General features: G+C 36.3%; 2 protein-coding genes across 2 annotated transcripts in view; one reads left to right on the top strand and one right to left on the bottom strand.

Moving 5' to 3' along the window:
* LOC115628258 (probable serine/threonine-protein kinase yakA) overlaps positions 1-21,231 on the bottom strand; it is a 46,319-nt gene extending 25,088 nt beyond the window's left edge. Inside the window, exon 1 of the mRNA XM_030524276.1 lies at positions 21,140-21,231. The gene's annotated coding sequence lies outside the window, so the exon portion shown is untranslated. The remainder of the gene's footprint in view (positions 1-21,139) is intronic.
* Positions 863-3,790, top strand: LOC115628260 (ras-related protein Rac2). Its single transcript, XM_030524279.1, has one exon. It carries the CDS (start codon positions 1,315-1,317, stop codon positions 1,891-1,893), a length of 579 nt encoding a protein of 192 aa, XP_030380139.1. The 5' UTR covers positions 863-1,314; the 3' UTR covers positions 1,894-3,790.
* Positions 21,232-21,628: the final 397 nt, after the last annotated feature.

Raw genomic sequence — 21,628 nt, 5'->3', positions numbered from 1 at the left:
AGTATCTTCAGTTTCAATGCTTAACCGTTGCCCCCCTACAAAAACATTTTCCATATAAAGTCGACCACACGTTCATTATTATGGCGCACTATTTCGCCTTAAAATGGATCTGAGGTGGATTTGTTGAAGTTTTTTCATTGGTGATATGCATAAGTTATTTTTTAAATGCATCATGCATTATTTAATCAATAATTTAATTTTTTGGCAACTGCTATTGACTGCTTTTTATTACTACAAGTATTAGTAGAAAGAAATGAAATTGCAATGGAATTGTTCCCCATTTTTTTAAAATGTCGTTTCATAAATTAAATTAAATTCAAATACAAGACTTGCATGCATGGATCGAAGATCGAGAATTCCATTGATGCGACACCACTGTGCGCCGTGTTGGGGGAAAATGCGTGGAAAGCGCATTCGTGTTCATGGGCACAAATATAGAAAAAACTCTACAGAAAAGACCAAAGCAAGGTCAATGGTGGCAGTAGCGGCAGCGGTGGCGGCACGGGATGAGCAAGTGCAAACGCTCTCTCTCTCTCTCTCTTGTTTACAGCGCGCTCTCCCGCGATCAACGTCATCATTATAGCAACAACAGCAATTGGATGACTCACATGGCGAAGCAGGTCACACATTTTATTCGGCCGACAGTGTGAGGCGAAAGAGATAGCACTAAGTAACTTACTTTTGGGTCAATAGCTCAAGTGCAAGCGAGATGGCTGCACTGCACGATCCACAGCACACCAGCAGCGGCAGCAACAGATGTCGAAAAGTAGCGACCAGATACAATTTTAATATCAGGCCCGCCGTTCAGTGACGGCGTAGATTTCATAGCGTTTGGGTGTGTTTATTTGTATCGTTCTCGAGCAGAATCTACACACACACACACTCGCACACAAATAGATGCGGGCATCGTTCAATTAAATCATAAAAAGTGAAGCTAATCAGAGTCGAAAGTATTTGTGGTTTCGGTTGCAACTACAAAGAATATTGATTAAAATACATAATTAAATAACGCCAACGTGCCAACGTGCTTGCCTTGATTAATTCTCTGGAAGTGTGTGGAAATTGTTGTATAATCGCCAAAACGCCAACGCGAGAACTTGTTGAACGCAAAAAAAATTAGTCGACGCGCAGCATAAGCAAAAAAAAAACTAAATTAAGAAAAAATCGCGTCTCACCTCTCTCTGCCCTCCGCGCTACCAACTCGGCGTGCGTGCTTGTGTGTGTGGACAACATACATACACACATATAAATTAATAAACTACCTACAGCGGCTGCCCAAAAAGCTACCACTAAAGCAAGTAGAGAGACTACGTCATGCAAGCGATCAAATGCGTTGTGGTTGGCGATGGCGCCGTGGGCAAGACCTGCCTGTTGATCAGCTATACGACCAATGCCTTCCCTGGCGAATATATACCCACTGTCTTTGACAACTACTCGGCCAATGTGATGGTCGATGCGAAGCCCATCAATCTGGGTCTCTGGGATACAGCCGGTCAGGAGGACTACGATCGTCTGCGTCCACTCTCCTATCCACAGACCGATGTCTTCCTCATCTGCTTCTCGCTGGTCAATCCGGCCTCGTTCGAGAATGTGCGCGCTAAGTGGTATCCAGAGGTGCGTCACCACTGCCCCAATGTGCCGATCATACTCGTCGGCACGAAGCTGGACTTGCGCGACGATAAAGCCACGCTCGAGAAACTGAAGGACAAGAAGCTCACACCCATTACCTATCCACAAGGCTCGGCCATGGTTAAGGAAATCGGTGCCGTCAAGTATTTGGAGTGCTCCGCACTCACACAGAAGGGTCTGAAGACTGTTTTCGATGAGGCTATACGCTCAGTACTGTGTCCCCCAAATCCCAGGCCTAGGCGGAACAAGTGCGTCCTACTGTAGATATATATACACGATAGCAACTTACAAAAATATCTAATATACCTATGTATGTCTGGGCGTAGGGTGAACAGAGACGCGGGAGCGGCGAGTGACGAAGTTTGTTGTTGTTATTGTTGTTGTTGTGGTAGTGGTAGTGTACAGAACAAAGCGCAAAAAATTTGCAAAACTGTTTCGTATTTGTAGTTGTATTGTGCTTATGTGTGCATTTATGTATGTATATATACGCATGTATGTGGTATTCGTACAGTCGAACCTCTCTATAATGGATACATAAAGTTTAATTAGTTTATATTTGTTTAGCCAATCTTGAACTTTAGTGCATGCTAAGTTAAAAGGATTTTATATGTATTTTGATTTTTTTATATTCAAATAGCTTAGCTATAGCAATATATTTCTTTTTTTAATGAATCTTGGAATCAACCGAAACTATATAGAGAAAAGCATGCAAAGTGTTTTCAAAAAAGGTCATATGGCTTTACAGTTTTTTAGTTGCTTAGAAACCGACTAATGTTGAAGAACATAAATACATATAAAATATGTACATTTTTACTGATAAATATTGGAAATATTTATGGATATCACGATTTAATGAAATTCACAACCAAATAAATCCAATTGGGATAAATCAACTAATTCTTCGTACGATCAAAGCACTTAACATTTAAGCATAAAGTAGAAACAAATACCTGGAAAAGTGAAAAGCAAGTGCATTTTTCTGGGCATACTTTAAATGCGGATTTCCTTTATAGAGAGGCCGATTGTAGGAGGTTAGTTGGCTGCATTTGTGTATGTGGCACACAGTCACCAAAGTATTTCGGTTTTTATTGGCTGCCCTCTGTGGGGGATGGATGGGAGGGAGAACAGCTCAACATTGAACGGATTCAATTTTTAAGCGGTGCGTGTGGGGCACATACATATATATACATACATACATACATATACATATGTATAAGTATATAATATATAAGTATGCATAATATGAAGCAGTGAAGCAGGAACAAAAGATATGTATGAGTTTATTATTCACATGCAACTCAAATGCCAACCGCTGCTCAGTATGCATGACTTATGCAACAGGAATTCATTGGAAATACAAGCTATAATAATTATAATTAATTGTAAATAAGGCGAGACAGTTTTAAGCAATCACAAATCTATGTATATATATATAAATTAATATATACTTATAATCAAATATTAAATCAAAATCTGAGATAAGACATAGCACATACCAAGAAATATAAATAGAAAGGCTCTGCGCCCTGTTTGCTTATCACAGCAACAACTTCAATCGAACAAATTTCTTTATATGTATGTATAGTAAGTACACACATACATACATACATGACTTTATTTCTGCTTCACCTTTGGTTGATAAAATTAAAAGTACATATTTTCTAATAGGACTTCTGTGTGCAAGTTGCTATAAAATGAATCAAATAATAGGCGGACAATTGTAAAAGTATTTCATATTTAATATTAGATTAGTTGCTTTAATCTGTTTATTTGTTTGTTTGATTGCTTTTGTGCAACAACATTGATAATTGATAGTCTTCCCCAAATTGCGCAAAGTGCAAGCAAAGCAAAAATTTATGGCTCTGTCTGGATTAAAAGCATTTGCCAATTCAATGCTAATATATAGTATGTATTCAAATAATTTATTTAATGTTTTATGTGCAATGCAATGTCTCTGTACTAAATAAAGTAATTAGCCACTACAACCATGTTAATTTAATTTTAACATTAATGACCAAATGTGCTTTACAATTGTATTTAATGTGCTTACATTTAACGTAGTTTTTTTATACACAAACCATAAACAACCACACAAAAAAATGTATTTATATTAACATAGCTTACCATATCAAGTAAATGTAATTAAAATTGAAAAACAGCTGATGGTGATTTTGTTTTTTCTTTGAAACTCTTAACATTAAGTATTAAATTTTATGCGCAACATCGCGATAAAAAGCACACAAGTGGATGATGACTCAGAGTCGCAAAAGGCGCGCCTTTCACATTTCACGGCATACTTTCAGGCTGACCATGAAATTGTTTACTCACGCCAATGAAGCGGCAACTCTAATCTTATCTGCCTCTCATCGAAATCAATCAATATGATTTGTGACAATTTTTCGATAATTACTTCCGCAACAAATTCAATAGCGTGTGGGCTATTGGAACGGTCAGGTAGTTGGCCAGATAGCGGAAGTTGTTGACTAAGCAATTTGCTGGGCCTAATCACAAACATCTGCCCGCAAATATTCGAGCTACATATGAATCTATATTGGTACATATATAGTGTGTATATAACAACCGTAACTATCCCATCACAATGCAATGCTGTCATAATAGGCGACCGCAGTTTCTGATTGATGGCCCAATTGGAGCTGGAGACATAGAAGTACGAGAGAGTCTTAAGAAATTAGGATGTGAGCGTGAGTAACTAAAATATTCGTGATTGGCTAAATCTAAACGTACCACCAATTTAAAATATTTTTTGGGTATTTAATATGCATTCATTTGCTGAATACATATGCATATATTTGATCAAATAATGGAAAATATAATAACAAATGCAAATCATTTTTTACACCACGATAAAGGTAACGGTTAGGTGAACGAACCTCTATAGTTAGACTTTTATTGATTATTTCACTGTAGGTAAAATATAATTGATATTGCTATCAATTGATTATGGAAATAATACGTCACATCAATATTTACTTTTTCAATAAAACAAAGACGTAAATACTTGTAGATGAAAAAACATTCCATAAACACTACAAAACTACAAACAATCTAAAATTTGTTTCAAATGTAACCATTCTTGTTAAAAATCGATCTATCTTTGGCCAGAAAATGGAGTATTACTTTATCGTTTTTTCAAACTTTATCATAAAAGCCCCACCCGATCTATTAGAAATGCACTTGAAAAATTAATTAAATTAAAATAGATGTAAGTATTAAAATTATTATTACGTTGAGACCGCAAAGCTACCGAGAAAGCGCTCTGGTAATATTTTCTTAATAAGACTTATATCTTATGTCTATTAAAAAACATTTAATTAATGCATGTGGTGTGATAAATCTGTGTTCTTTCGCTTCAATATCTGACTTGTTTTTATGAATAGATCACAGTTGGTGTAATCAAGGATATGTACTATCAATGCTCTCGTGAGTTTTAATCAAACAAGTGTGAATTATGCCCATCTCTAGTGCAAAACTTTGCGGGGGTTGCTGAGGCGGATGATGTAAAGAATTCGTGTACGACGAGCGCCCGCTGGCAAGCCTGTTGCTCGTTAGTGGTTTGTGTGAATTTGACAAATAATTACGCAGAACAACCTGCTGTGTGAGAAGGGGAGGGACCACCCCCACCTCCTTCCGTCAATCAGGGTAACACGGTGGTGCAGCCTCACCTACAACACTCAGGCACACGCACACGCACACTCACACTCGCGCAGTAGGCGCACAATTCAATGCCAGTGACATGTGCGTTGCGACTGATGGATGTGCTTTGGATGGGGGGTCTGTCCGACCACCCGGCCGTTTGTCTGTGACGCGACAAATCGCATAATTGACCCAAATTTCAGAGCGTCCACAGCTACAACTACAATAAACAGAGCAAACAGCCGCAGCTGCAGCAGACAACAGACAACAGACAAGAGGCAGGCTTCATGTCGCCAAACGAGGCGAGACGAGGAAGGAGACCCAACCGAGGGCCACATGCAAAATAATCAAGTGTGGCATTGTCCGTCCGAGCGATTCGCCACCCGCCTGCATTTTTACAGTCGACACTTTTGCAGGCTACATTTTCTTGCCCAATTTAATTAGCCAAATTGAAATTGTTGCAACATTTTTATTTAAACCATTTACATGCACCTTTGGCGGCAAAGCGCACAGATAATGAAGATGGTGTTGATTGAACTGGCGCTGACAGGCGTGGAATTTCCGCTTTGATGTTGCCTCCATACCTCTGCCTGCCAACTCCCCCGTGTACGCCCCCAATGTGAATTCCAGCACTGCGAGTAATGCCCAAAAGTGCTGTCAATGCAAATTCAGTGACAACTGTCGGATAATTATTGCCAAAAATCTCTGCTCTTGCAAATTTATGCAACACATTCGAAAATGCAAAGCACCAGTAATAGCTTCTGTGATGATCGCCGGGGGTGGAGGTGGAGGTGGAGGAGGTCTGCTGCAACAAATTGCATATTAATTTGCCGGCATTCATTCGTTTAGCATTTTCGGTAAATCAATTACGCACGATTGTGCCGCCAGTCCGCAAGTTTTTCAGCTTAATTCACAGTTCCAGCGAACAATTTTTGGCAGCCAAACAATTTAATACGAAATTTCTCTGCCCAAGTGTGTGCGTATATATACGCTCATGTGTGTGAATGTGTGTGTGAATGTGTATGAGTACAATTCATGGTATTTTCGTAGCGAGCCACAAATTTTTCTACAAAATGCCAATAAAATACGCTACGCTGCCAAATTCCACTGACGAGCGAAGGTGATGTGAGGGCAAAGGCGAGGCCAAAGGCCAAAGGCAAAGTGCGCTAAAAATATTTCACACTTCCGCCCCAGAGAGCAGACGCCAAGCTACCTGAACAGTACGCGTCTGTCAGCGACGTCAACAGGATATGACATGGTTGGTTGGATAGGACAACGTCTCTCTGGTCTTTGGCTGGCTACTTGTTTCTACATTCAACACACAATTTTCAACAAAAACTTCCCGTTCGCCCGTCTTGCAAATTATTACATGTTGGTGTGGAGAGTGATTGCGGGTGGGTGAACCTAGTGAGGGGAGGGCATGTAGATTACATATTCGCCAACATATGCTCGTCGACATACTCCTGAACAGACCAACATACAGCAGACGCCTGCCAGGTCTTCTTCCAGTTCCTGCCCATGTGTGAAAAGGGTTGCCTCTGAAGGCTGTCTTTGGCTTTGGGGACGTCTTGTTGTGCAGCAGAACGCCCTCAACTATGGTAATAACAATTTAACGTTAAATCGATGAAACGAAGATGCCATAGAAATGTTTATCGTGGCATTTAAGACATAAACAAAGTGTACGCAAGTGTGAGACCATTTCCGAGGGCGGACGGAAAGAGTCTTGCCTTGAGCCTTAACTTACAATAAAGTCACAGCTCTCTGATCAGCAAATCTATGATTAAAAACAGGTATTTACTTATGTTTCAATTTATATTATTAAGAATAGTATTTTAAATAGTACGCAGTTCTTCAAAATTGCCGATCAGATATTTTAAAGATACACAACACACTCAACTTAGTTAGTTCATTTTGAGCAAAATAATGTCTTTCAGTTCAGTTCCTACATCAATGTATAATTTGAAGTTGTGTTATTAATATAAATGACTTATAAATAAGGACTGTATACAATTGAATCAGAAGAGTAATATGGGAACTCTAAGAATTGTAAGTAAATAATTTAAAATAAATTATACAAGATATAATGAGTAGAACACGAAAGTTGTGCCTGCTGCTTCTCTCCTATAGCCTTTTTATGTATTATTTCAGCTACAAGTATACTATATGTATATACTTGTACATACATAAATCGATTTAAATAAATCCTCAGAATTTGGTGCTAAGAGATGACCATTTCTATAACGAGACATCATGGGAAATTCCTATTGCAGGAATTTCACAATTTGTCCTTCTAGTATTTAAAATTATATTAGGCATGTATAGGAAAAACATTGTACCCACATGGGTTTTGATAATTATTAAGTGGAATAGCTAAAGTGAGGTGAGGATTATAGAAAATTAAGACTATAAAAAAAATATAAAAAATTGATCAATTAAACCTCCTTATGTATACATCGCAATTATGCCTATGTGTGTCTGTGTCTATACGTGTCAGTGTGTGAGCATGTGTGCAGGAAAAAGTTGACCCAAAACAGCAGCAACGACAACAGCTGAGGGCAGAGCTTCGGCAGATATTACATTGACAAAAGCACTAACGGGCAGTAATTGCAGGGAAAACTATTGAAAGGCTATTTGTGTGAATTGTTTCTTGATCTTAGGCAATACTAGCCCTTAACCTAAAGACATAGTTTTCGTGGGATTTGCATCATCTTTTATATTTTATGATTCGAATAAAACGTATAGTATTTACTTAGAACACAAAATACTTATAAAACAAACAGAAAAATAGCGAAATAAAATCCAAATATGATAAATAAAACTGTTATCGAAGCCCGCTCCCAATTAAGACTAAATTATGCACTATCTATATTAGGTGTTAGCATAAATAATTCGTATTATAAAATAACTAATCTATAGTGTCCTTGTGTATAATTTGTATGTAAATTCTGCGATTTAGTAAAGTTGTTCTTTTCTTATTAATCTTTAACGTCTAAATTATAAAGAAATTGCATTATTGTTACATATTCTATAATAACTTATGGCTTCATAGAAATATGTAAGATTTATTATTCCATACAATTTTATGATAGTTACTTCTTTTAAACGAATATCAAATTAGAAATAATCGAACTCCAAAAAATCATACATAAATCCATTCAAAACGTTTTACTGAAATGGTTAGGGATATGGATATCGGAGTACTTGTAAGTAACAACCTAGATACCCTCCAGAAAATCTTTAAAAAACAATCTCTCTCAATTCCTGACATGTGCCCCATTCGATTGCCGCCCGTGCAACAAGTTGAAAGTGTGCGCAAACAATGGACAACAATGAAGGCTGGCATTGAGCCCAGTTAATATCCGTTAGAAGCCGAGCCAGTATGGCCAGTCCCGTTATTGATAATCGTCGTCAGAACTCGTATCATGGCTCTGGACGGGGACAAGGAATATGCGGCATGCGCTGGTACACCAAAACAACAGGCGACAACATAAGTTCCTTTTCTTCTCTTTTTTTTTTTGTTGGCATTGGCAAAATATGAGCTGCAATAGCCAACGTCCAGGCAGCAGGATGCGCTAGAGTAATGAACCTCAACAGCATGACGATGATGAAGATGGCATTGTGGTTGTAGTTGTCGTTGTCGCTGCAGTCGACGGCTTGTTTGTGCAGACGATCGATGCAACGGGCTGGTGAGTGTATTAAAAACAAAGTAACACACACAGACTACAAATAGAGGTGCGTATGTTGTGGTGCACGGGAATGTGTGCGTGTGGCAAAAGTGGCTGTCGCTGCCAAAGTCAATGAACAGGGACAACGACAATGCAGTCGGCAAAGCAGACACAGGCAGGACAACTGAGCCGTGCTTGGCAGGATATGAGGCAAGCAGGCAGACAGACAAATGGGCTCATATGCTAGTGATGTGAGCTTGCCAACAGCACATTAGGAAAAGTGAATTGTATATCGAACAAAGGAAAGAAATTTACCATTAATAATTAAATTCTGTGTATTTCGCAATCATTCAGAAAGGAATTTCAAAAAATGTGCCAACAAATAACGTTAGTAATAATTAATAATAATAATTAGTGTAATACTTTGGTAACTAACATTTTCTAAACATCTTTAAAAGTCTATACATAACACACAAAAAATTAAAAAGTAATACAATTAAATTGAAGATTCTACTAATTTGTTTATGGATTGCTAATGAAAAGCATACTAACAATATTATTGGGAACTTTCCTAGCATAACTATCAGACCGTCAATATTTTGGGCTGTATTAAATATTATTGTACTTAGAAACGATTTTCTTACAAGACGTTTAAATTTTTTTAGTTTTCAATGTGCCGATAACTAATGTTTGTCAAGTTTTAAATTTTTGTGACTAGTACATTAATTTATAAGAAATCTTCTTGTCGTACTAGGAATTAATAAACAAACAAACAAACAATCAAAAAAAAAACAAATTATCTACAAACTGAAACGTAAGTCAGCTTTGAATGGTTTATTAAAACTCGCAACAGGCAATCAATTAGTTTACAAATACATTATATTTTTCAGATTTTATACGACGAAAAAGAGCAAGCGTACGTAAAAAATACTCAAATTTCCAATGACAACAATAATTTTATCTTTTTAATTTTATTATCACCTACTCCTTGAATAAACATTTTCATGCAGTTAATAAGCCAAAACTAAGTCTTTAGAGCGGTTTGTTTCCAAAGAAAAGACATCTTTAGATAAACAAAACTAGAGTTTCATCTCTAAGGCACACGCAGGCAAGCATAGGCAACATTTCAGGCAGTGAATGGGGCATGCTGCAAAAGTTTGCCACAATTAGGAAGCGAGCAGCGTTGTCATTGCTTTGAAAAACTCGCAAAGCAATAAAAAAGTTTAAAATTTATTTCAATTCATAAATTTTGCGCGCAACGGCATCGACACGACGCCGTTGGTAGAGGCGTCCGGCAATGGCAATCAACCATGTCGGTCTGATGCATTTGATTCAAGTGTCGCCTGCATTTTGCATATCTCACACATACGAGTACACACACACACACACACACACAGACATATGCATACATACGATTATATACACATGCAATGGTGACAGCGCCAGCGACACGTTTCCGCCATTTTGTTGCGCCGCCAACTTGTTGCTTGCTGACAACTTCAGCACGTTGAAATTTCCGGCGAGACTGTCGAGATGTGCCCAAAGTTGGCAACTGCCGACTGTCGACTGCCTGAATGAGAATATGACTAGGAATGTCATTCATACATACATACGTGCATACCATATCTCTCTGCATATCTGGTCAGGTGTGAATATACGTATGAATGTGTATATGCACGTGTGCATGTATGTGTGCTTTTCATTTTCAATTAAACACAATTACATGTCCAACTGTCAGCTTTTTTTGAGTCAATAATGAAAATTGCGCTAAAAATAAAAATAAAAATAAAGTCTATTGAAACGGACAGGCCGCGGCCCATGACTATGACTATGACGAAGACGAGCCACCAGTTAAACTGCAGGTAGATCGGTACAACAATAACAACAACCAGAGCTGTATGTAAAACAACTATAATATTTTCTAGACATACACGTACAAAGTTTGGCTGCTATTTCTAGCTGTGATTTTTGTTTAATTTGTTCTTGTTGCTGCTGCTGTTGTTGTAGCTCTGTTGTTTGCTTGTTTATAAATACATATTTAACCAGCGCACACTTGGCATTTCTATGCTTTATTTATGTTTAAATTAAAACAAAATCCATCGCACACTTGCCAAAATGAAATGCGTTTGATTGCTGTCTAAGCATGAATGGCAGTGTTTATTTATTCCAACGACGCACAGCTTGACATTAATTGTTTAAATTAATGCTCAGGCATTAACAAAAACATTGCAGCAAAATGCTCTAAGAATGTTAGTTAGGTATTTAGACATATACTTTTTCTTTTAAAAAAATCAAAGAATATGTTCTATAAACACACAACCATACAAGTAGATTAAAGTTTACATTAATTGCTTTGAAGATAATTGCTAAAAAAAAAAACGTTGCGGTGCTCCAAATTTAATTGTGATTATCTAAAACAGGCAGGCCTAACGATTGATATAGTTCCCAGAAACCCTTTTGCTATTTGTCTCTTTCAAAAATGTAAAGAAAATCACATTTTCCATTTTATTTGTAATTACTCTGTAGGTGTAGCTGTTTAAATGGCTTTGATGTTTTGAATTTGAATTATTTGCTTTCTTGATGCTAAAATATTCAAAATGAACTATTTGTCGTTTCTATCATTCAGTTTTTATATACATTTTCTTAATTTTCTGTTTTATTGGTAATGTTAAGCTTATAAGCCAAATGCGACGTCATCGTGTGGAAACATATACTCACAATTAGCCAAAGTTCTTGGGAGAACGTATATTCAGGTTAGTGGAATAATGATCATTAATACTAGAAGAGTACAATAAATTTTGTGACGGAACTTAAACCTAAACAATTGTATTTAATTTCATGGTAAACACAATTTAGCTTGATTGACATTTGAAGGTGATTTGCCAATTGCTCTATTTAATTAAACAAAACGTACGATTGCGTAGATGTACTATGTTTTTAGATTTGAAGATTGCATGAACAAACTATCTTTCAAGTAAAGGTCCCCTTGATTTCAGAACAACGTTTTTAGCGCGTTTTAAATGTTGTGCCGGCTAAAGGAAAAGCTAAAAAAATATACAAAAAATACTAACACTAAGCTTGAATGCAACCATTTTAACCATTTGTTACCCTTTTAGAAATGTACAGATTTAGTTGTGACGAAACTTAAGTAAATTGTAAATTTTGCAACACAGATAAGCAGAAAAACCAAATTAAAATTAAAATAAAAAATTAAAATTTTGATTAAATAATGCCCGATGCATTTAAAAAATAATTTATGCATATGGTCGATGAAAAAACTTCAACAAATCCAACGCAGATCCATCTTAAGGCGAAATAGTGCGTCATAATAATCAACGTGTGGTCGACTTTATATGGAAAAATTGTTTCTAGGGGGAGGCAACGCCCCCCCCCCCCCCTGCGTACGCCCTTGGGCTAATCTACATAAAAATGTATTTCTAAAATATATTTCAATAGCAGGGAAGCAACCCGAAACTGTAACTGCTCACTGAAAATAACAGATTGAAATTAAGAGCCATAACCTTAAGCAGAACTGACATTATACTTTTTTAGAACACCCGTATCATGAACTAAAGCATTTTGCAGGTTCAGTTTCGGTTCGAACTTTTATCAAAGCAAAATAATTTACTAAGCCATAATTTACAAGTAGTATATTTTTATACATATAAAATTTAGCTATCATAGATCTAAGTAGTAGAGAAAAACTTAATTTTTATTATTTACCAATTAGATTACTTAAGATGGGAAAAAATTTGATTGCCAGTCGACAAGATATGCCGCTATTCACAGCGATTCATATAAGACCGTTTTTTTAGAGAACAGGGAGAGTAAGCTCCGTTGAGAGTTGAACATAATTTAAAATCAAAACCTAAAAGACAAGATAAATGGAAATTAATTTTCTGTTGCTCTACATGGAGCAGAAAAGTTTTGAAGCCAAAGGAGCCTACGTTCCTCGCCAATAATCATAACATCATATTAACAGTTTTTTCACACGAAAATTGGCCCTAATGTTGCTTTCAAAATTGTGTAATAAATAATTGTACACAAATCTGTTATTTATCTGCATAATCGGCCAAGTATTTAGTCCTTGAAATCAAAAACAATAATATTAAAATTGTTGATAAAAATATTTCAAATACACGATATTTTACCGAAACAGAGAAGAACTCGACAGCACTTTCAATGAATGAGTGTGATCAGTTGTTATGTGGTTGAGTAGCTGCATTTGACACAAAATTTTAACACAAAATTCACACACACTTGCGAATATACACTTCCTGGCATCACTCCAGAGACACTTTATCACATTGTGGAGCACAGCTTTGGCGATTGTTAGAAATATGCGCGCTGAACTGCCGCTAAGTGGTTTTATTTTAAATCTTTCACGTACTATATATTCAAGCTGAATCCTGCCACGTACACACACGCACACACACACACAATACACACTCACACACATAAGTACACGGCATCTGATGCTGAAGGCTAAAACTGCAGAATACAAAAAAGCGTGCAGCTTTATGACAATGAGACGAGATGACGACAACAAGTTGCTTTTAAAAACTCAGCTCGACTGTCGCTTCAAGTTGTATAATTTCGTTTTGTTTTTCAACTGTTTTGTAAATGTCAGTCTTCATTTGTCACTCAGTCGCGCGCCCGCTCCTGACTGGGGCTTAAGTGGCTTCGTTGTCGCTGAGCAAGTTCATTTCTGCCGGCAACTCCGCAATCTCCGCCAACTCCTCCAATTCTTTCCTGCTCAAGGCATAGTGGGACTCGCATGAAATATGGCCCACAACAAATACAAATTTAATCTGTGCTTTAACGTTTTGTTGCGATTCCGCAATCCCTGCCCCACTTCCCATTGCGGCACCAATGGCTCAGAAGGCGCAGAGCATGGCCGCGTTATTGATGGACGTTTAAATTGCAGTTGAAATTGAAAAATACTTAGACATGCCAATCGCTTATAGCGAACAGTGTATAAATATTTATTATGCACTCTCAAGGCCTTATTGTGATTAATTTATCAATCGATTTGCTGCACAGAATTGAAGCCTTGACATGAAATGTCAGCGTTGAATTTATAGCACAACATTAAGTTGCTAATTGTCTCCTTCTCTCCTTTCTTTCTTATTTCATGCCACGCCAAGTGCTTCAAATCAATAAAAACAAATCAGGCAAATCCATGGCACTTCCAACGAATCACGTAAGCTACAGAAATCATAACAAAAACTACTATGGGCGAGTCATCAAAATGTGAAAAAGAACCTAGTAATGCGAGTCAATGCCAAGGCAGAAATGGAATAAAAAGGGTATCATGAAAAGCTTTCTTCAGCACAACGAGCACTCCAGCCACACTTTTAGCTCGATTTATTATAAAGCTGTATTATGTTCAATTTCACATATAAACACGCTCGCTCTCCTCTTGATTAGTGCAGAAGTTGAATCTGAGATAGCCTCTGGACTCATATTATAAAATGTAAATACGGAATGAAGAGTTCATATTGAAAAAACATCTCAAATATTCTGTTTCCGATTACCAAATGGGTGTGGAAAAATCATTAAACAGAAAGTAAACGCAATATTGGGAACAAATAACTTTTACACTGACTGCCTGTTTGGTGACCAATTGGCTTCTGATTTCCGTCGTGTATTTTGTTAAAAACAAAGACTGCAAATAATGATTTGTTTTAACGAAAAATTCATTCAGTAACTTTGAGAAAGCGAGGAGTTTATCAATATCGATTTTTTGCACATTCACCAGTATTTAAAATTTTAATAAATAATCATTATTTTTGAGCAAAAAAATAAAACACATAAAATAATGACTATTCTTTGAGTTTTATTTTAATAAAATTCAATCTGTAATTTTGTCTTTTTCGTGGGGACTTAACATTTAAAATTAATTTTATTAATTAATTATGATTATTTTGTAATTTTTATAATAACACTTATAATGATTACAGTCCCAGATTAAAAATCAAACTATAAACATATTCACAGATTTTTATAGCATGGAAATAATCCCTTTAAGCGTATTCAGTAAAAGGAAAAACATAAAAAAGCATACTTTAAATATTAATTAGCAATTAAAATAAATTGAGAAACAATTTCCTCGCCAAATATTCAGTGGTGTCCTGAATTCGAAATACGTAAGATTTCTAAGATATTAGTATACTAGTATTTATAAATAAAGTGCGACACTCTAACATATAGGCGGCTAGACCAAAAAAGGAATATTTAACACCACGTCTAACACATTGTACCACATGCTGAGCTTTGATTACAAAGGAAATAAAGATAAAGATAGAGAGAGAGAAAGAAAACCACACACACCTGGTGATTAAAATGTAGTCAGCGAAGCAGCTGCAAAAATGTAGCCCACAAAAGTATGCAAAATAGTAGCTAGGAAGCCTTACAAACGAAAGTAACGACTGCAGCAGTGACATCCACATGCAATCACCTGTATTTTCACTTTAATTGAACATGGCTCATTTGTCATCGAATTGAAAATATTTGCCATCGCCTGTTAACTAGAGCATGAGCATCACGAACGATTGGTGTGCTCAAACGACCTTGTTGTAGCTTCCGTGGATGCCACCTGCCACCGCCATCTTGTTTAGCTCACATTGCACCTTGCAATTATTCACATGCCCACACCCACACACCCCATAAATTAGCCGCAGTAGCTCAACACCTTCAAATGTAAATGCACCAGTAGTTGCAAGGTGGTCCAAATCGCTCGCTCGTTTGCTAGATACACGTTTGCTTTGAATTTTCCATCAGGCCGATATTTTTCACAGCCAACCACTGCCCGGCAGCTCTATAAACATACCTGCATATGCATTTTGATTTAACTGCATTCATATTCTCAGAGGGTCGTATAATGAATCTTACCTTCTACCTCAAGCAATAAGGCATATTTTTCATTTCAAATATTGTACTGGTTATATTAGAAATACGTTCTACTTGTATACTACGCAAATAAGTTGATTTCTCTTCCTCGATTTCATGCCATAAAGCGCTTGACAATTTAGGCTCTATAATGGTTTCAAAATTATGTACCCTATTACTTTGAAGCACGAAATTTAATTAAATATTTTTTCATCAAGTCCAACCCAGATTCATCAAGCCCAAGAAGCTCTTTTTACCAAAACTAGAACTCGATTTTTAAATTAAAGAAAATGAGACTTGGACATCAATAAAATATAACAGAGAGAGAGAGAGAGAGAGAGAATCTTTTAGATGTAGAGCATATTGATTTAAAGTCGTTCATATATGTACTCGTAAAATTAAAAGAGAAACAGGATTGAAACGACGATAGGGCAGATTTTCGAGACTTCAACAATATAGTTAAAGCACGGATTTTTCCCTTGGCATAGAATTTGGTAGTCCTTTTAAAACTTAGGATACCTAATATCCCGAAGTTGAGAAGTTTACTAATTTTTTCCCCATTACATTTGATACCTTCAGAGAGCATTTCTGTAATTCTCACGAACTAGTATAGTATTTTGCCATTTGGCCACGAAATATTTAATATGTTTTCTTAAAGTTCGAAAATCTTGCAAAGAAAGAGCGATTTTTAAATTATGGAATGTTTACGAAACAAGTCCCACAGACAAATAGAAATTGTTGATGTAGCAACATTATTTTTGCACTTTTATCTACACCAATATTTGTATATCTTCTATCTTGCCAATGGCAATAACACTCCCAAAAACTCACATAATTTTTTCGTCTATTACTAAAAACAACTTCTTTTGCTAGCGAGAAATAGGTAAGTGGGGCAAATAACTGAAAATAGTTGTATAATGAATTAAATCGAGCCCTCAATTTTATTTATACATTTAATATATTTAATTTCATCACTCAGAGATTACTCCGCTTTACTAATTAGTAAACAATTGCATTTTTTTATATGTTTAATAAAAATAATGTGGTCTGTTGAACTGAAAAATTCAGTTGTTTTCCAATATCTTTTTTGTCAACTAATGCGATAAAAAAAGACAATATATTTTAAAAATTACTCTTTGAAAATCAAATACAAGCATCCAGTTTTATACTCCATTAATATTGATAAATTAGTTGGGTTTAAGAAACATACAATGTTTTCCATGCATCTATAACTTACAATTATTAACCATTATCTTTTAGTGAAAATAGTTTTAAATTGTGAAAGTTTCTTATTTATGCTTGCGGGAAATCTATTAATAATTTATTGTACTAACTTATGTACCACCCTCGCCTAAATTCATATTTGGAGCACCTTTCGAATTGTTTTGTTTAGTTAATACGAGCGATATAATTGAAGCGGTTTGATGCCGCTGTTCCCAAAACGATTGCAATTTATTGGGTCGACGTTCAGGTGGGCTCTACACAATTATTTCGTTCAACTGTTTGAGGCACAAATCACAATACATTTTCTCATTTGCAATTGTAAACGTTCTCTACATACCAACACATCGATACATACAAGTGCGGCATTCCTTTGCTTTCGCAATATACGCTAATGGTTGAACAAAGAAAGAGAAAATGTTCACGACAATGCAATTGCAGTTGTAATGCCTAATAATATTATAACACATTTTATTGCCGGTTCTGTTGGTTTTTGGCATCTGTGGTTGTAATTAGCACCAAATATAAATTAGGCGTGCACATAAATAAATAAACAGCCCAGCTGCAAATTTGAGAAATGTTCGAGTATTTGGCGAACTGGGCATGAGTCAGCACTTCCTAGACCAAGAGAGCGCCACATGTGCCCCATTGTCCGATGATTGCGCTTAGGAAATTGTTCTTGGCCCAGTTTGAAACGCAATAAGTTTTTTGTGCGCCAAGACTTTAATCTTAAAGCATATGCCAGATATTTATTTATTTGTTCATTGCCAAATTGTAAGACAACAATGCAGATGCCATTGTTTAGTCTAGTCCCCTCCTATTCCTAACATATACTCATATGTACGTATACATGTAGATATTTATTTGCCTTATACTAGCAACCATTGACTGGGGGCAATAAAATTGCTGCATAAAATTAGGCGCTTTATTTGGCTTGCGTGCGTTGGCAAGAAGTCGCAAATTCGATTTTAATAAACAATTGCCGCAATGGCTATAAAAATGTGAGTGTAGACGACACTTCAACTAACATTTTGTTTCCCTCTCCCCCACCTCCGCCTCTACGTGTCATGTAAGCGCGCCATTGATCGCCACTAAAGTGTGACGCGACAGCAATAAGCCAAAACTAATAGCCATAAATGTTGGGATTTTTACCAAAAACAGGCCGTAAAAATTTCGTTGCTCGTTGTGGGCGCGTTTAACAACATGTTAACATGTTCGGCCTACCAATCAGCCAAACAGCACACACAATGTATGGATGTGTGTGCAAATCAACCAATTGACTGTGCGGCTTGTAACCGCAAGCCCAATGTAAACATGGTCGTTGCCACAGATTGGGTTTGCGGTTATTCTTTTGCCTATAATAAGGTTTGAATTACGCTTAAATGGCATTTACATTTGTTTTGATTTCCGATTTGTATTCGCACATACTTACATTCATACACATCGGGGTACATATGTATATGTATGTGGTGGCAGACAAATGATGGAAGAGCTATTTATTTGAGAGGGTTTCCTGGATGTAGATTTTTAAAAAACCCTACATCGCGATAAAATATTTAACTTTCTCTTAATGTTATCCGTATGATGATATCTTTGAAACATGCATACACGCCTAATGATCGTGATCAGATTGAATCGATTACCAAAAGGACTCCAGGTCAGGTGGGTCAAATAAAAAATAATTAATAAAACGGTGGTTTGTTTTCTAAAGGACTTTTGTTTCAATACTGAATATAGAATATCCAGCCAGAGCTTAAATGTTAGTTCTGCAGAAATTAAAATTTGTTCAGTTCTGTTAAGCTATATATATATATGTATGTATATTTATATATTTTCTACATTTCTAACGGTAACGGTAAAAAGCTAACATTAGGTTAATGTAAATGCATTTATCAGGTTAAAGAAAGCATTTCTGCCCGTCTGATCAACTAGATTTTGAAAACGGCTTAGTCCGCATTAACCAAACTTATAATCAACGAAAATAAATTCTCTACTTAATTTTAAAATGGAAATCGTCTTATCCTGAGAAATATTATTATTAAAACAATTTCATTCTTCTTTATCTCCTTTTTTACACATACACTTTTAGCACTTTCGCGTTGGCTTGACTTACAAACTGTGTCTTGTTTTCACTCGGGAACGTGACTTTTCCACAATCAAGCAAAATTGCTACCCTTTTTTTCAATAATACATAATATTATTGGGCTTTTACACAAGAAAAGAAACATTTCGTAATTTTACAAAACTAATATTATTTGAGACTAACTACTGAGTTTTTAATGATACCGATATTTTTTCTAGTATACTATAATTTCAAATTGTATCATAAATGTCTGTTTTGAATTGTTTCAACACATTTGAAGTACATTTTTATATTATATTTTTGCTCTAATAACATAATGAAGAGGCAAATAATATATCACTAAGGACTAAGGGGTTTCCCACATAACAATTCTTCAGTAATGATTTGGATTTTGCATTAAAATTTAGTTAATTTGAAAACTCTATAATAATGGATTCACTACAATTCCAACTACCACAATTACTACAACATCTGAAGAGATCTTAAAAGTGAATATTAAATTGGGAGCACTATGCGCTTTACTACACAAAAATTGGCATCGAAACAGTTCCGTTTCGCAACGTATTCTTTCAAATAATCGAAACAGAAAATTATGATTTAAAGCTAATGACTTCTTTACACTTTTTCCATTACTTTGTAATTGTAACTACTCGCTTTTTATTTGTATATCCTCTTTTAATTTCAGTAAAAATTCTTTCGGCATAAACTGTGTTGTCCCGATCCCTCAAAAATAAGTTATTAAAAATTCCTACAATTAGCCGTACACTACCATGAATTTATTTTTGCACTGTCTTCATTAATTTTCCTTCCATTTGCTACTTTGTCATTCACTTTGTCTCATTATTATACTACTACTCGTATTTATTTATATTTCAGCAGGCCTTTCAACTGTTCCCTCCCGTGTTACTGCATTAAAAGCAAACATGTTGCGTGTTTTGCCGCCGTGTACTTTACCGCTTAACCAGACTGGGGACGAGTCTGAAAACTTTTGCCACATAAATGATTTGTTTTGTCAATTATTCTGTTAGCCAACATGCAAAATAACGTAGTATATGCTTGTATGTATGCATAAGCAAAGTATAAGCAACAACAGCAACCAGCTTGACAACAAACTCAGCAGATAACATCAAAACAATGGAACCCTTTTTCCCTCTCCTCGTCACCGCTGGGCTTGCAATGGAAAGGATTGGCCTAGGCAAAGTTTTTATGCGCCTTGTTAATTGAGGGGGAGCTGCAAGTAGGCGTCACAACAAAATTTTCAGCAATTGCATAAACAATTTCCGATGATAAACTGTGGAATATACTCGTAATTGATGTGGCTACCTTTTGATGATGATTGCGAGCAGAAGTTTTCGCGCGATCCACTTGCACAGCCAACTTCTTCAGTACGAATATTTATACAGCGCGCCCAGTTGCATAAATATTTATGGCCTCTTGGCTGAAATCAAAGCAGAGCTGATTGTTTATCGCGCCCACTGGCTAAACAGACTTGCGTCAGCCCTCGGACCTGATCGGGCCGAAACAAAAAATTATTTGAAGAAAACACATGTGCATTAGGTGCTGTTTTTCTCTCACTTCCGAAAATTAAAATTAATGCACATTTGTTTTGCAGTGTGTTGCATTCACGTCCACATACAAGTATGTATTCGTATGTATATTCTGAGGCTTCGAATGCAAGGCAAAAGAAAAATGCTATATAGACATACAATTTTATGTTGGTGCTGCAAACAAAATGTTGAATTGAATGATGGATGGATTTTCTGTGTTGCTGCCTTCTTTTGTTGCTGTTGTTGTCTGTTTTGCTTTACTAATTAACATGGGCGGGTTGTGTCACGCTGTGGTTTGAAAAACGACAAAAACTACTCAGAATTCGCTTTTATTTCTATACCTCATTGTGTCGACTATTTGTGGGACGTAAAAAAGTGCGTGACGTTAGCAAAAGTTTGACAGTTTTCATATTGTTGGTCTAGGTTATTTCTTGAATGATAAACATTACCTTTTCGAAAATAGTTTTTTAGTTGTTTTGTTGTTCACAACACTCAAAAGAACATACTTATTCCACCACTAGATTTGAAGGTAAATTCTTTTTACAATTTTTCAATTCTTTTGGCCAAGCAATTTTTCAATCCATTGCACAAAATTTGCGGCACTAATTGCAATCGCGATGATAACTCAAAATAAGCACACACAGACACTCAGCAATTTTAGTGGCACCTCAATTCAAAAACACTTTTGACCCAGCTAGGGAAAGCGAGATAATCGCGAGTCGAGAGATTGCGAGAAACACGTCCGTGTCAGCGTCTAGGCCGTTGCCAACTGAAGAACCAGCCGGACAAATGGTGAACCCGACAACTGACAGGCACGAGGCGCTTTCGGACGGATTGTTCGGGTCTGCCGAACGCCCGAGCTGTTCGGCATCGTGCGTTGTGCAGAAGAAAAGCCGGCAAAACAAAGTGTAAATAACATTTGTGTGTGTTCCTTCTCC

Source organism: Scaptodrosophila lebanonensis, unplaced genomic scaffold, assembly GCF_003285725.1.
Source record: "Scaptodrosophila lebanonensis strain 11010-0011.00,11010-0021.00 unplaced genomic scaffold, SlebRS2 tig00000113-arrow-arrow-pilon, whole genome shotgun sequence".
Lineage (NCBI taxonomy): Eukaryota > Metazoa > Arthropoda > Insecta > Diptera > Drosophilidae > Scaptodrosophila > Scaptodrosophila lebanonensis.
The sequence above is the reverse complement of the archived record's forward strand: the minus strand, read 5'-3'. Positions and strand labels throughout refer to the sequence as shown.

What these genes read in the sequence shown, in the direction of transcription:
- LOC115628260 (XM_030524279.1), top strand. Translation starts at nt 1,315, where the DNA reads ATGCAAGCGATCAAATGCGTTGTGGTTGGCGATGGCGCCGTGGGCAAG.